A 15,029-nucleotide genomic window follows, 5' to 3' on the forward strand; every position below is an offset into this window, starting at 1 on the left:
CTTTGCTCCATGCTTCTTCCTTTGTTAATTGTTCTTTCTTCTTCAGTTCTTCCTCTAAAAAAACTTCAAATCTTCTTCCTCTTTAAAAACTCTTGCTTTGAAGTATCTTTATCCTTCTTCACCGCAAGAATTTCTTAAGTATGAAAACCAATAAACACACAATGAGAAAAAGAAGAAGAAGAAAGGGTTTAGAAGATGAACTTATCGAAATGATTTTCTAGAAATGTAAACTTATATATAACTTGATTCACCTGGAGTTGTATGGTTGGAAAATAAAATTTCTTTGAAAATTTTCAGAGAAGAGTTTTTGTCGTATGATGATTTTCATATTTTTTGTTTGTGTTTTGTGAAATGGAAAGAAAAGTTTTAGAAAATATTTATACATAAAAGGAGTTATCTGATATTTAGAGATCGTGGGTTAGTTGGTGATATTTTGATTTTTTATTTTATTTTTAATAAAACAGTTTATCAAACATAGTTGAAAAAAATAATAAATAAAAGATGAGGACTTTAGAGAAAAAGTAAAAATCAATTTTTGACATATAAAATATAGAACACAATCGTAAATTAAAATATTATGAAAACAAAAAAATATTTAAAGTAATATTTTAAATAAAATTATATCATCTTAATTTATGAATTTTTTTCTAATTACCCCGTTTTCTAAAAATATATATAATTTATTGATGCCATCACATTTTTATGATGTTAATTTTGTATCATTTAAAAAATCGATTTTATCAAAAAAAAATACATACATCAATTATCTAAATGATGTAATTATGTATTTTACATCAATTTCTTTTAAAGTGATACAATCTAGTAGAAATTGAATCAGTTTTAAATAATTGATGAAAATTAGTTAATATTAGCATCAGTAATGTAATTGATGTTAAATTATTTATATTTGCTTCACTTATTAAAAAGTAATTTAAAATAAAATCACTTAAATTTGTGATACAATTTAAGTGATACAATATAGTCATTTTTTTTGTAGTGTATTACGAGGGTCTAATTTATAAATAACAAAGTATTAAAAAGCTAGTTGGTTTAGGTGAAAGTAAGACTATGACATTTGTCTTATTCACTAAAGAAACGATACTTTAGCCTCTAAACCCGCTCAACAGCAAGTACATATTGTGCAACCAGACTCACAATTAGTATGAGATGATAAACTTAATTCTATAGTAAATATAGTTCTTACTTATTTGTTAGTACTTTGAATAAAGTGGTACACGAACAATAATTTTTTTTCCCTAAGGTTATGTATATGTAATACGTATGATTAAGATAATAGGAGTAATATATCTTTTGTATTGGGATGTACATATCTTTTTCTATTGCATGGGATATGCATATCTTATCTCATACTTGTATAGAAATGTGCACACGAGTTTTATTTTGCAACTAAATTTGACTGTGATGTTATATCGCCGTATAACTATGATTTGCATAAGTTAACGACTCAGAAATAGTCTATATGTAATAAATAATAAGCAATCTTAATTATACTCTTCGAGTTGGTAAATTGGTGCCTTGTTTTCTGCCGCTTGTCTCCAACTCTATCCAACCACTTGGTCTTGGTTGAGATAATGATACATCAAAAATTTTACGTTTTTAAAAATATACATTTTCGTTTGTTAAATCTAGAGTCTATGCATGTGATTAGAGAGCTGATTTGGGTCAAACGTACAGTAGAGTTTTGATATGTTCATTGCGTTGCGAATTTTAAGGTCATTTAAACGAAATCACAAAATCACAAAAACCTCTGTCAACAACCTCACTGTTTCAAACGAAATCACAAAAAAAGGAATCCGAGAAGATATAACTTGCTTACATGTTTTCAAGCATTTATCCGAGTAAACCGAAGAGTCACTATATGATTGTATCCATAACAAGGTTTACAAAAAAAAAAAAAAAAAAAAGATTGTATCCATAACAAGAAAATTAGTAGTAGACTTGGGGAAAAAATTAGACAATAACTTTGACTCGAATAACTTAAAGTTGCACACCTACCTCAAAAATTATATAGGTCAATCTCAAAGATATGAGATCACTATCGAGACGGAAAATATATATATATGAGACGACGACCATGTGCAATGCATTTGGATTTCTCTTTTGCTTACCTATCAATTTAAAAGTTTTCTTTAGACTTTAGTGATATTTGTTACTGTGATATCTCGGTTACTACAGTTTTATGCATTTATATTCAATACTACCATTTATGTAAATGTATTGTTGTGTGTTAATTCAAATGAGACGTCCGATGATTCATTCATGTGTAAGCAATCCCCTCAAAGAACACAATTGTGTTATCAACTTATCATCATTAATTATATAAATTAATATTTTTTATTTGTTTAAAAGGGCAAATAAGCATCAAAGCTGGAATAGCTCAGTTGGTTAGAGCGTGTGGCTGTTAACCACAAGGTCGGAGGTTCGACCCCTCCTTCTAGCGATTTTTTATTCTTTTATAGGCCAATGTGCAATCAACTTTTTTATAAAAATGTCAAACTTCATTCTCAATCTTAAACTTCGTTACAAGTGTCTTGAGTTGCATATCAAAAGCACAAAAAGATAAAAGTGTGCAAAACACACATTTTATTATACAATCTGCAAAGCATTATTATTACTCTTCCTTACACACATAAACATCATTTTACCACTTCGACAACAAACAAAACCAAAACACACAAACTATGTATACTCTTCTCTATATGATCAAATATCTTACATCATATTCTAAAATGTCTACCACCAACGCTTTTATTCATATCTTACATCTTTCTCTGAAGAGTAATCAAATCAAGAGTGGATCCATATTTCACATTCAAAGCCTGTGCACACCAACCGTGTCCATCATCAACTGTAGGCATCCTCACTTCAATCACAGGAACCACTGGACTCGATGATCCCGGCATCAACACAGCTGCGAAAACCCGCAAAGCATTTGACGCATCGATGTCCATGCAAACATTGATCGCTGGAACACCTTTAGGTGCCGGTGGAATCCCAACGATCTTGAAATACCCAAGAAGATGGTTCTCTTCGACGGTCTCTCCTTCTCCTTCGTATATGATGATCAGAGCTTCCTTCTGGTTATCCTGGACCGTCGTGAAGAAGAGGTCTTTCCTAGCTGGAACCATAGTGTTACGCGGAATCACAGGTATGAATCTGTTTCCGTTTGCTCTTATTCCAACTGCAAGAGGTGTTGCTTGTATGGTCAAGAGATCTAAGCTCCCAAACGGATCATGAATTCCTGAAGTCACCGCACCTTCTAAAGCAGCTCCTCTAACAGCAGCTTCTAACGGATTCACGCCTTTGTAAATCTCGTCTTTCTTGCATACATTCTTGAGAATGTTTCTCACTTTTGGGATGTAAGAACAGCCTCCAACCATTATCACATCGTCAATATCACCAACCTCGACTTTTGCATCTCGCAGGCACTGCACAACAAGTCTCTCACACTCTTCAAATACCTTCTGGTTCACATCCTCAAACTCCACTCTATCAAGAACCTTGGAAATCTTGTTACCATTTCCCAAATCGACTTCAATCTGGACATTGTCTTGATCAGATAGCCTGTGAATAGCGTCCTGTGTCGCTACACGGAGCAACCCCGAAGCTTCTGCTCCTGGTGGCGCGATATGGCGCATTGTGTTCTGCAGAATATCTTCTCCTCCAGTGGGGCTTCCTGCCAAGGCTTTTATCTGTGAAACACCACCAGCAGTTGCAGTAACCGCAACATCGCAGTAACCAGCACCTAGATTGAATATAAGCGCAAGCCTCTCGCTTCCGCTCCCCATGTTATCGTGCGTAGTCATCTGCTGCTGTTGAGCATACAGCAAGGCGACTGCAGTTGGTTCTGGCATCAAACGAAGAACATGAAGTCCGGCCATAGCGCAAGCTCGCTCAATCCGTGTAAGCTGGAACCTAGAGAACGAAACCGGAACCGTGAGCACTACATTCCTCACAGGCCGTTTCAACTGAGCTTCAGCCATCAGACGTAATTCCACAAGAAATATCGCTAAAACTTCCTCTGGAGTAGTGGATCTCCAAGCATTGTTCACCAAAGCCGCAATAAACGGTCTGACACCAATGTCAAGAGTTTGAACCAAGAAAGGAAGGTTCTTGCTGGCGTGAACCACAGGATCAGTGTCTACACGACCGATGAGGCGCTTCATGTTGAATACAGCGGCTCCGGTTAACATTTCCTGCTCGTGTGCGAGCTGGTTGCTAACTCCACCAGCAGGTACTTCGTCTTTGAAAGTGACGAATGACTTGATAAGTTTCTGGTTTCTTGTGTTCCTCAAGATGTGAACTTGAGAACCGTTCCAAACAGCTATACTGCACTGGGAAGTACCAATATCGATGCCAACAGCGATTTCGGGTAATGAAGGAGACGATGATGATTTCTCCTCTCCAGTGTTTTCACTGTCTGATGCTACTGTGTATGCTTGTTCTGCCATTTCCTGCCAAAAAAAAAAATCAGAGTCAAGACTCAAAGTCTAACATAGACAATACTATATTTGACATTTCATCAAACACAATCAAAGATTTGTCCTTGTGAACTAATGATTAGTGGTTTATTTATTTCCTTCCATTTCATCACTTAACAATTAACATTCAAACACGAACCAAAGTACTAATTCTAACACAAACTAAAACTAATTGTCAAGTGTTAGTAGTGGGATTAACTCTACTACGATTCCGAAATTAAGAAACAAACTTGAATCAAACAAAAAGCTAAACACAATTAATCGTAATTTCCATAACTATAAGCACATCATAAAACGTAATGAAAAAAAAAAAACCGTAAGAACAAAGAAAGTGTTAATGCAAAAAGAGGACTCGGAAACAACAAACCTGAGCAAAGGAGAGAACTTTCACAAAAAGGGTTTGTTTGTAGCTGTTGTGGGATTTAGAAGAAATAGGATTCGTGGGTCGAGAAAAGAAAAGACAAGGGAGTGACAAGAGAGGTGGGAGAGTTTAGAAGGTGCGAGAGAGTAATATGTGATTGCTCGTCTTCTAGAGTCTGCTAGAGAAACCTCGGTGCTTTTTAGAAAACAGAGGAGGGAGTGATGATTCTTTTGCCGACCCAACCAAAAATATAAAACTAAAACAGTATAAATCTACTCTTGTTTTAAAAAAGAAAAAACAAATGGGCCTATTTCTAATAAACTAAGTGGGTCGATTTAAGAGGACGTAGATGGGTCTGTATCAGATATCAGCCCAACTATGGATCGTAGATTATGATAATTGTTTCAATTAGTTTTGTTAATGAAATTAGTAAATCAACCAATAGTGTGTATCAGATATCAGGCTTATCAGAGGCCAATATCTATCTTAACATTTTTAAATTACACTTTGTACTAAAATCAATTTAGGATTATAACCTTTTAGTTTGCAATATTTACATAATCAAACCCTTGCCATTTAAACAAATAACAAAACTTAAAATAAATTTTGTAATTAAATCACAACCAAATCGCAAAATTGGAAACAAATATTTATTACATCAAAAAATTTCCTAAAATCTCTCTATAATAAATCGAATCTCTCTCTAATATATTTATATAATCTTATTTGTTTTTAACTTATATTATTACATAAAAAAATATTTATAATAAAAATATAAATTTTCTTCCACACAATTTACAATTTAAATTTTTGAAAATGAATGTATAGAAGTCAATCGATAAAGGAAAAAATATATGTACAACGTCTACATAAGGTAGAAAAATTTAGATAATAGTTCAAAACCATTACAAATATGACTAATATGCTTCCAACTACAAACTCCAAATTAAAAATTATCCAGTTTCATTCGGTTCTTTATTTATGAAAAAATAAATCTTTTAAAATAATACTTTAAAAAAGTTACAAAATATTATAAATTTTATTTTTTAAAAAATTTTAAAAGCTTCAAATATTATAATATTGAATTAAGCTTTATATAATATAATAATTGAAATATTAAAAATATAAAAAAACTCTACAAAAAAGTTAAAGTATTATTAATATTTTAACTCTAAAAAATAATAATAATATTGTACATAAATATGATTGAACGACTTTGAGTTTACATAAATATGATTATGTTTTTCAGACGGGTTTGTCTATATTTAAAATCTTTACGGGTTATGGTAAAATATATATTTTTTTATTTATAACAAATTTGTCTTGCGGTGTACCCTAGGTTCACTACATATATATATGAATCTACTTATAATAAAAATTTATAAAATTTTATAAAATTATAATGATATGAACACGTATAAACTAGACTATATAAACCAACTACGAAAATAACAAATTAAACAAATATATTAAATTATGGACCCGTGGTGTAACACGGGGTAAATCCTAGTTGTTGAACAAAAAAAAAAACAATAGTGTGTGACTGTGTTCAATAACTACTTAATTAGATGGTTACATCTAGTGGGCAATGGAGAAGAAGTGTTACGTCAAAATCATGTTTTGTTGTTGTTGTTGTAACAGTTAGATAAATACAAATTATTGAAAACAAAATACACTACATTTGGTAACAATAAGCCACTTTCCTAAATTTTTGAATTTTTTTTTTATCTGCAAAAAATTGGCATCTACTTAACTCATCATATAAATTAAAATCGACATATGAATTTTTTGTACTTGCAAGAAACGTATAAAAAATATAATGATTTGGAATATATATATATATATATGTCATTCTTCTCTGGCTTCAATCGTTTGTTTTAAATAATTGTATGATAATTAATCAGATGAATAATAGGAACATAAAAAAAAAAAAAAATTAGAATCATGCATTGTTGGAATCTTTCACAATCGATGATGAAATAATATTTTAAATTATATGTCCAATAACCAATAACGCAACAAATTGGTGACATCTCTTTGATGAGGAAAGTGGTGATGTTAGGGATAGGTCCACACAGACAGCAACTACATTGCAATTATTATTATAAATACAGATTTCTACTAGCTAGTGTTTATAAATCAAACATTATATCACCAGTAAATAATGTCATATTTCGTATGAAAATTCAATTCAGTAGATTCATCATGCATGGCTTAATTTGTGTGTGTGTGTGTGTCTGGCCTTTATGTGTTTCTAATACCTACCGATCGACACATCACACATGATATTCTACGTTTGTAATAATCTCCAACCATTTTGGTGTTAATTAGCATGTGCAACACGTACAACGAATTCGAAAATTTATGTAATTCTAGCTAAATCAACGCGTCGGCCCCGCGCCAAGATATCTCTTTACTTTTTATGTCTGAAAATTAATAAAAACACGTGTTTTTGGTGTGCAGAAACTTGGGCTAAATGGCATCTAATTTGAAGACAATGGGCCGATGCTGTTAAGGAACCGGTAGAAAAAAGCTATAAAACATAATGATGATTGTACATTTTCGGATATGAAACTTCATCCGACATTGAGAGTAATTACAAAGGTACTAACTATAGGTGTGTAACGCGTATAGCCTAACGTTTATATTGTGCTCACACTGTAACAATGAAATCTTATGTACAATAGTAAAAGTTAACTGAACACCATTTACAAAGACTTTGTTTATAAAACATTTTAACAAAGACTTAAACGCGTATGGTTCGGAAACTCTTTGGAATTTAATAAGTGTTTTTTTTGGTAGATTGTTTAATTAATCAATAAGATAGAAAGCGATCATTGCAACACAAATCAGGATAGAATCATATGATTCGATTAAACATATCAAATATAATATAGTGTAAGAAATTGTATAACAAGATAAAATAGAAGAAGAAAAGGATTTGAACCATGAGTCAGCAGTCAGTATCCATATGATTTAAATTAAACAAAAAAACAAATAGAGAAAAAAAAAAAAAAAAGACTTTGGAGTTCCTATAAATACTAGTAGTATTAAACATCTCCATTTCCTTCACGCCTCTTTGTTGTTGTTTGTTTGATATTTTCTTCCAATTTCTCAATTATTCCAAATGTTATTTTCTTTTACGTCTTTACTCTCTTGCAATGGATTTCTCTCCCATCAACTGCCTCATTTTCGGTATTAGCTAATACCCTTTTTTTAATAAGTAGTAATATCAACATTTTGTAAACTGTATTTTGATAAAGTTTGTTCTCTAATTTGTTTTTTTTTTTTTTGTGGTAATTTGGTTTCTAATTGTGTGATCATTAGATTTGGATGACACATTATACCCTCTGAAAACTGGATTAGCGCCAGCGGTCAAAAAAAACATCGACGGTAACTAAACTATAACAATTTAATTAGAACCCAATGATTTGTTCTTATAAAACATATATTTAGTTAATTAAATTGATAATATGGGGAGGGGCAGATTTTCTAGTGGAGAAATTTGGATTCCCAGAAAGTAAAGCTTCAAGTTTAAGAGTTGAGCTCTTCAAGACTTATGGGAGTACTCTTGCTGGTCTCAGGGTAATTAATCTCTTTTCTCCATTTTTATGTTTTCTCTAAACTATTACTTCATTATACATCTTCTAATTTATTTAATTCTTTATATTCTTACTAATGATGTAGGCGTTAGGCCACGATGTTCATCCTGATGAATACCACAGGTAATATAACTAGTCATCATCATCATCAATTCATCATCATCATCTTAAACAACTACTACTATGAAATATTTTGATCTCAGCGAAACATTTGTTTAATTTCGTGCAAAATATGTTTTGTAGTTTCGTACACGGAAGATTACCGTATGGCTCGATCGAACCAAACAACAAGCTACGTAACCTTCTTAACAAAATCAAACAGAGGAAAATTGTAAGTTTAATTTAATTAAAATCTTTAGTTATGTATCATGAATTTTTATTAAATATTGTTTTGCCAAAATGAATAAAATCAATGTTCATTCTTTGTTTTTTATATATATTAATGTTCTTGGTTGTAGATATTTACCAATTCCGACAGGAACCATGCGGTGACGGTGTTAAAGAAACTGGGGTTAGAAGATTGCTTCGAAGAGATGATCTGCTTCGAGACGATGAATCCGAATTTATTCGGATCAACGACAACAACACGACCCGATGAGCATCCTGTCGTTCTCAAACCATCCTTGGCCGCTATGGACATTTGCATCCGTGTAGCTAACGTTGACCCTCGCCGAACGGTAATAATTTATTCTTATGTAAGACTTTGCTAAAAAAGCCATAGATAGCTTTACACGTATCATTTGTTTAATCTGTTTTTATCTTATATATTAACATAGGTGTTTTTGGATGATAATATCCACAATATTACCGCCGGTAAATCTGTCGGCCTTCGCACAATCTTGGTAACTTTTTTTTTTTTTTTAATTTTTATTCCGTTTACATTTTACTAATGACATTTTGTATGTGAGAATGCAATTTTATAAAATTTGGTTTTTTTTTAAGGTGGGGAGAGCAGAAAAGACTAACGAAGCTGACTATGCGGTAGAGACGGTGACTGAGATAGCTACGGAGGTGCCGGAGATATGGACGACGGCAACGGCTACGGGAGGTGAGAGAATCAGACGGAGCAAGAGTGAGCTGGAGGGTATGGTATCAATCACAGCCGTCGGTGCGTGACGTGATGGAGTGAGAGAATGATGTGGCCGTTGGATCCTTTTTAACGTTTAGTAGTTTGGGTTTGTACAGATTGGAGCGTTAAAAAGATGTTTGTTGATAATGCGCATTGTGAATAGAATAATAATAATTGTGGTGGTGGAGAATATCCATCCCATGTGGACACCAATTGTGAATAAATCAATCAAAATATTATCTCATGTATGATGACAATGATTTCAATATGTTTACATTTTTAAGTCCTTTTTATATGGTATCATTTTATTCTATATGCTTTAAAATTTACAAAGTAAAACATAAGAAGTTTTTTTGTGTGTTACAAAAACATTATATTATTATTATAAATACAAGTTTTGTCCATTCTAATTTTTATTAAATAATAATTCATATTGTTATTTTCTAAAACATAGCACAGCATTTTTATTTGGTTAATATCCAACATTGTCCGCATCACCATACCAAACACAATGTTGGGTTGAAATGCTATATGATTTGTTTCATGAAGGTGAAGAGAAACTCTAAGGATAAAAGAATGCTCATAAATTGTTTTCTTGATTACTTTCTAAGTTTTTAGTTATATTTATATAAGATAATGTAATTAAAAATTAGTTAACATATATTGGGATTTGCAAAAATATCATTTTTCTAATCATTTTACAAAAATATCATTTCTTGTTGTCCATTTTCAATAATACATTTCTTATACAAAATGAGTAAATTCTAAACCCAAACCTCTAAATACTAAACTCTATTTTTAAAAGTATATCTTAAATGTAAAATATAGAATTCAAACCTAAAAACAAATTCTAAAAATTAATTTAGCATATGGTAATTATGTAAAAGAGGGTAAAAATAAAAATGACAATTGCAAAATGTATCAAGATAAAAGGCATTAGTCAAAAAAATTCAATATATAATAAAATTATTTCATGATTACAGTGCGATATGCCATTTAAAATAACTTTTAAAAGCATGCGAAATACCTTTTAAAATACAAATATTATCAACAAAACTTTTTCTTATTTCACTTATTTACATGGTTCATATTATCAACAAAAATTAATATTATTGTTTTTATTAGGTAACGTTGTTCTTAACCGATTTTGAAGCTCACACATTCTAACTTCTAATTCAAGTTAACTGCTTTATTCTATTATAATAAATTAAATTTCCATTTTATGCACTATATCTTAACAGATTAGAATTACAATTTTCATATTAACATGTAAACCATATCATATATATATATATATATATATATATATATATATTTGTCCAAAAAACCCATCTCATATATTATTTAGTAGTTTAAAAAAAAATTAACGTCGTTTTTAAAAATGACCTATGTTTAGGCCCATTTAAGGAACACGACGCAAATTTGAAAATATCGTTTCTTTGTATAATTGAAGAGCCACCATGAATGAAATGACATCGACGGAGGAGGCTGCACCGGAAATGGTTACAGCCACGGAAACGGAAACCGAATTGATAGAGAAGTCGAGTGAAGTGTATGATGAAGAAGAGGACGAGAAAATACACTCTCAGTCTCAGAAGAAGCCTGTAGTAGCAGTTCTTGAAGCCAAATCTCTTCCCGACATCATCAGTGCTTACCTCAAGTATCTTTACTTAGTTCCATCTTAAGACTTCAATCTTTTTTTTTCTGAAGCTCTTGTTAGTAATAATCATGTTGTTACTGGTGTGTTTTTTTTTACGGTGGTCAAAGTAATTAAAGTTCGTTTTGTAAGGCCATTGACTCATTTTGCACGAGTTGACTTTTCTCTAAATGCTTTGGAAATTTTTCACAGTTATCCCGACGCTGCAGAAGAGGATCTGAAAAAATGGGAAACATCATATCAGAAGCTGTCTACTGCACACAAGGTACTCTTTGCTCTGTGATAGATAGTTGTAAAGAGATCACCAAATGATTTCATTTTCATGTTAAGTTTTTTTTTTTTTTCCTTGTGCAGGCATTGTTACCTCATTACCCTAAGAAGTTTCAGAGTTTAAGAAGGTGTAACTCCATTATCAGTTAATATTTCACTATCATCTTGTAGAGTTAGATAAAGCATCATCACAGGCTCGCTTGTGCTTGTCACAGATATCTTAAGTCTTGTTTGAAATATTAGCAAGTTGTTGGACTTTTTTCTTGCAGGTGCGTATCGATGAATTCACATTTCATAACTAATATGCTTCAGGTTAGTTACTGACATTTCTACTTCAGGTTAGTTAACCCATGTTATGTAATGATGTATAATTTATAATTTACTTGGCAGGCTTTTGAGCCTCCTCTAGACTTAAGCAAATACATGAGTCAGCGGAAAACAAGAGTATTGTCTATAGAGGTCAGATCAAGACATGGAACGTTTTATTCTTTATTTCGTTTACGAAATTTAATGTCTTTTTATCAACGCAGGAGCTTCAAAGGATGGAAGGTTATGATCATTCTCTCAAGAATTACTCTGCAGACACAAGAATCAATAATAAGACATGTGAATTTTATGGAGGCCAGTTCAGTGTAATTAATGCCAACTCATATATATATGCTTTTATACAGGAAACGTTTTATATAGTGCTTAGAATTATATAAGACTTTTGGTGGATCATATGAAAATTTTAGTAGTATCGTAGATCGTGAAAGCGTTCTACTGTGAAGCATAGGTTTGCGGTGTATATTTCTAATTATAAATTTATAATTTTCCTCTTTCCTTTCTTAGGTGTCATTATCATCTCATGATTTTCTGGATTCGTCGTTACAGACACATGTGCCTCTTGTTGATGTAGATAAGGTATGCTTTTTCACTTTAATATGGCTAATGAATGATGATGATATTCATTTCTTCATCCTAGGTAGCCATAATCTAGTAGAGGTTTAGTAGTGTGAGACAAAAGATAGTAAGGCGACCTGTTAGAATCTATTTCTTACTCTTTGATGGTTCCATTAGGCAGTTTGGAAATTTATGGAGGTCGATTTCCTCGTAAATAGAATCTTCTTGTATCTATGCATATGAACATGATAGAGGTGACACAGCATGGCAATACAACTTTTTATGTATATGTTTGTTGTATGTACTGATCACATATCTACTACTTACGAAATGTGAATGGTTTTGTTGTATTCTGACACAGGTTCGTTGGGTGATGAGAAATATAGTTCGAGACTGGGGAGCAGAGGTAACCATATATTTGTTTGTCATTTTCTTCTGACAATGATGTTGTACTCACTCTCTTTCTTGAAATTAATATCACAACTTTAGCTGTTAGTGTATATTCTCTGTATTTACAGGGTCAGACCACACGAGATGAATGCTACAAGCCTATCCTTGAAGAGCTTGATTCCTTGTTTCCTGATCGTCAGAAAGAGAGGTACACCGCGTTACTGTTAATTGTTCCTGACTTTTGAGTCTGCTCTGACCTCTCTCATCATGGAAAAAGTACAATTTTTAGAAATGTAGAAACTTTTGACTAAAGAGAGACAGACTAATAGGAAAATGGTATTTGTTTTGGCTATTGAGATTAACAAGCATGATTAAGCCTTTTAGTACCTGCTAGATTCACTCTGCTTACAAAGTATATATATATGATTTGTGATTTGCAGCACTCCTCCTGCCTGTTTAGTCCCTGGTGCTGGACTTGGACGTCTTGCCCTTGAAATTTCCCGTCTAGGCATGCAGTAAAGAATCAAAAGTTTTATTCTTTTAATCTTGTAGCTTTGATGACAATGAGGAATAACAAGTCTTGTACATTGGAACAGGTTTCAGAAGCGTAGGAAATGAGATTTCATATTACATGATGATATGCTCAAATTTTATTCTTAATTAGTAAGAGTTTCTTGCTTTCTTGAATATTTTTTCTTAACCAAGGTTTTAGTTCTTGATTTAGTGTCTTCTGTGAGTTAGTTTCTTCATTACGGTCCTGTTTTTTTTGAGTATTGCTCTGCTTGTTGTTTGTTTTCTCATCAGTACACAAGTGCTTGATGAGTGGACAGTCTACCCCTGGATATACACCAACTGCAATTCTCTCTCGGAAAATGATCAACTACGTCCTGTTTCTATTCCTGATATTCACCCTGCAAGGTATGTCTTATCGAACCGCAGAGAGAACTGGCCAATGGTATGAAAAGAATTTATCTTTTTTAATCTTTCTGTAAAACATTAGAGAACTCAATCAAAAGAGTTTATGTTAACTCAAACATAAGAGAACTCAATATGTATTGGTAAGTGTTTATTATCTAACTTTACTGAAGGAGTTTATGTAAACTTATTATGTGAGCAGTGCAGGAGTAACAGAAGGTTTCTCTATATGTTGTGGTGATTTTCTTGAAGTATTATTCAATGAATCAAGTCATGCAGGTATCGAAACAGTGACTAGTTTGATTTTTGATTAAGCCAATATGGGATCCACCAATATGCTATATTGTTCATTCCAAACGCCACCCACACTTGTAATGTAACCAGTATCACTGAATTTTCAGGGATGTGGGATGCAGTTGTGACTTGTTTTTTCATCGATACGACTCGTAATATCATCGAGTACATCGAAACGATATCCAAAGTCGTAAAAGATGGAGGAGTAATTTCTTCTTTACCCCTTTTTTCCAAGGCATTTGATCTTTCATTGCTCCTGACTGTCTATATTGAAATTTCCATCAGGTTTGGATCAATTTAGGACCTCTGTGTTATCACTTTGCGGACATACCTGGCCTAGAAAATGTAATAAGCTTTGGACTTGTCCCACAATCTCGTTATGAATTTGTGACATCATGATGTAAGATAATATTTTTGTTAATACTTAAGGAAATGTCGATCGAACTAAGTTTGGAGGATGTAAAGAGAGTTGCTTCGCATTATGGGTTTGAGATTGAGGTAATGACATTAATTTTGTCAAGAATAGAACACCTCATGTCCTTCTTCCTCCACACTCAGTGCTTGTCCTAACATTTGCAGAAAGAAAGAACAATTGATACAACGTACTGTGCAAATCCCCGGTCTATGCAGAAGGTAAGGTTTTTCATGTCCCTCTGGATTTGATTTATCTCTAATCTCTAAGCTCAAACTAATTATTGAAAATCAAAAGGTTGATTTATTTGTGATACTCTGTGTGTTGCAGAACCGCTACTATTCTGTCTTCTGGACAATGAGGAAGAAGTGTGCTACATAATAAAACTTATCCAAACATCCCTAAAGAACATTCCATTGTGGAGCAGTTGTTTTGTGTTGCACTTTGATATGTTTATTACGATCCAATCTCAAAAGTCAAAACACGAACCATTTCTTGTGTTGTTGTAAACTAAATAAACTGTGTTCTCGGTTGATGAACACTTGTACTCCGACTTTTTCGTTATCCTTAGGCCACTCATAAGAGTCACAAGTCACTACTCACTAGAGCACCAAGGGACAGTGTTAAGTTTTGACTTATTTTTACTTAAAAGTTAAACGAACCCTATGACATCTC

General features: G+C 32.4%; 3 protein-coding genes and 1 non-coding gene across 4 annotated transcripts; 3 read left to right on the plus strand and 1 right to left on the minus strand.

Moving 5' to 3' along the window:
* The first annotated feature begins 2,387 nt into the window (after positions 1 to 2,387).
* TRNAN-GUU lies at positions 2,388 to 2,461 on the plus strand. The gene has a single exon. It is a non-coding gene; the product is annotated as a tRNA-Asn (tRNA).
* Positions 2,462 to 2,578: 117 nt separating this feature from the next.
* Positions 2,579 to 5,089, minus strand: LOC17887730 (heat shock 70 kDa protein 8). Its single transcript, XM_006293861.2, has 2 exons — positions 4,870 to 5,089; positions 2,579 to 4,475 (listed from the first exon to the last, which is right to left on the minus strand). The coding sequence occupies exon 2, from the start codon at positions 4,470 to 4,472 to the stop codon at positions 2,781 to 2,783; it is 1,692 nt and encodes a 563-aa protein (XP_006293923.1). The 5' UTR covers positions 4,473 to 4,475; positions 4,870 to 5,089; the 3' UTR covers positions 2,579 to 2,780.
* A 2,852-nt stretch (positions 5,090 to 7,941) lies between these two features.
* LOC17890300 lies at positions 7,942 to 9,827 on the plus strand. The gene is made up of 8 exons (XM_006295865.2): positions 7,942 to 8,058; positions 8,191 to 8,256; positions 8,351 to 8,448; positions 8,551 to 8,588; positions 8,709 to 8,796; positions 8,924 to 9,142; positions 9,242 to 9,307; positions 9,408 to 9,827. The coding sequence occupies exons 1-8, from the start codon at positions 8,025 to 8,027 to the stop codon at positions 9,579 to 9,581; spliced, it is 783 nt and encodes a 260-aa protein (XP_006295927.1). The 5' UTR covers positions 7,942 to 8,024; the 3' UTR covers positions 9,582 to 9,827.
* Positions 9,828 to 10,955: 1,128 nt separating this feature from the next.
* Positions 10,956 to 14,935, plus strand: LOC17888228 (carnosine N-methyltransferase). Its single transcript, XM_023784764.1, has 18 exons — positions 10,956 to 11,194; positions 11,384 to 11,456; positions 11,546 to 11,589; positions 11,731 to 11,773; positions 11,852 to 11,920; positions 11,992 to 12,093; positions 12,293 to 12,364; positions 12,705 to 12,749; positions 12,862 to 12,941; positions 13,174 to 13,241; positions 13,330 to 13,396; positions 13,538 to 13,651; positions 13,851 to 13,927; positions 14,050 to 14,147; positions 14,228 to 14,287; positions 14,372 to 14,440; positions 14,522 to 14,575; positions 14,685 to 14,935. The coding sequence occupies exons 1-18, from the start codon at positions 10,995 to 10,997 to the stop codon at positions 14,733 to 14,735; spliced, it is 1,386 nt and encodes a 461-aa protein (XP_023640532.1). The 5' UTR covers positions 10,956 to 10,994; the 3' UTR covers positions 14,736 to 14,935.
* Positions 14,936 to 15,029: the final 94 nt, after the last annotated feature.

The sequence above is a fragment of the Capsella rubella genome, unplaced genomic scaffold (assembly GCF_000375325.1).
Source record: "Capsella rubella cultivar Monte Gargano unplaced genomic scaffold, Caprub1_0 scaffold_4, whole genome shotgun sequence".
In the NCBI taxonomy this organism is placed as follows: Eukaryota; Viridiplantae; Streptophyta; class Magnoliopsida; order Brassicales; family Brassicaceae; genus Capsella; species Capsella rubella.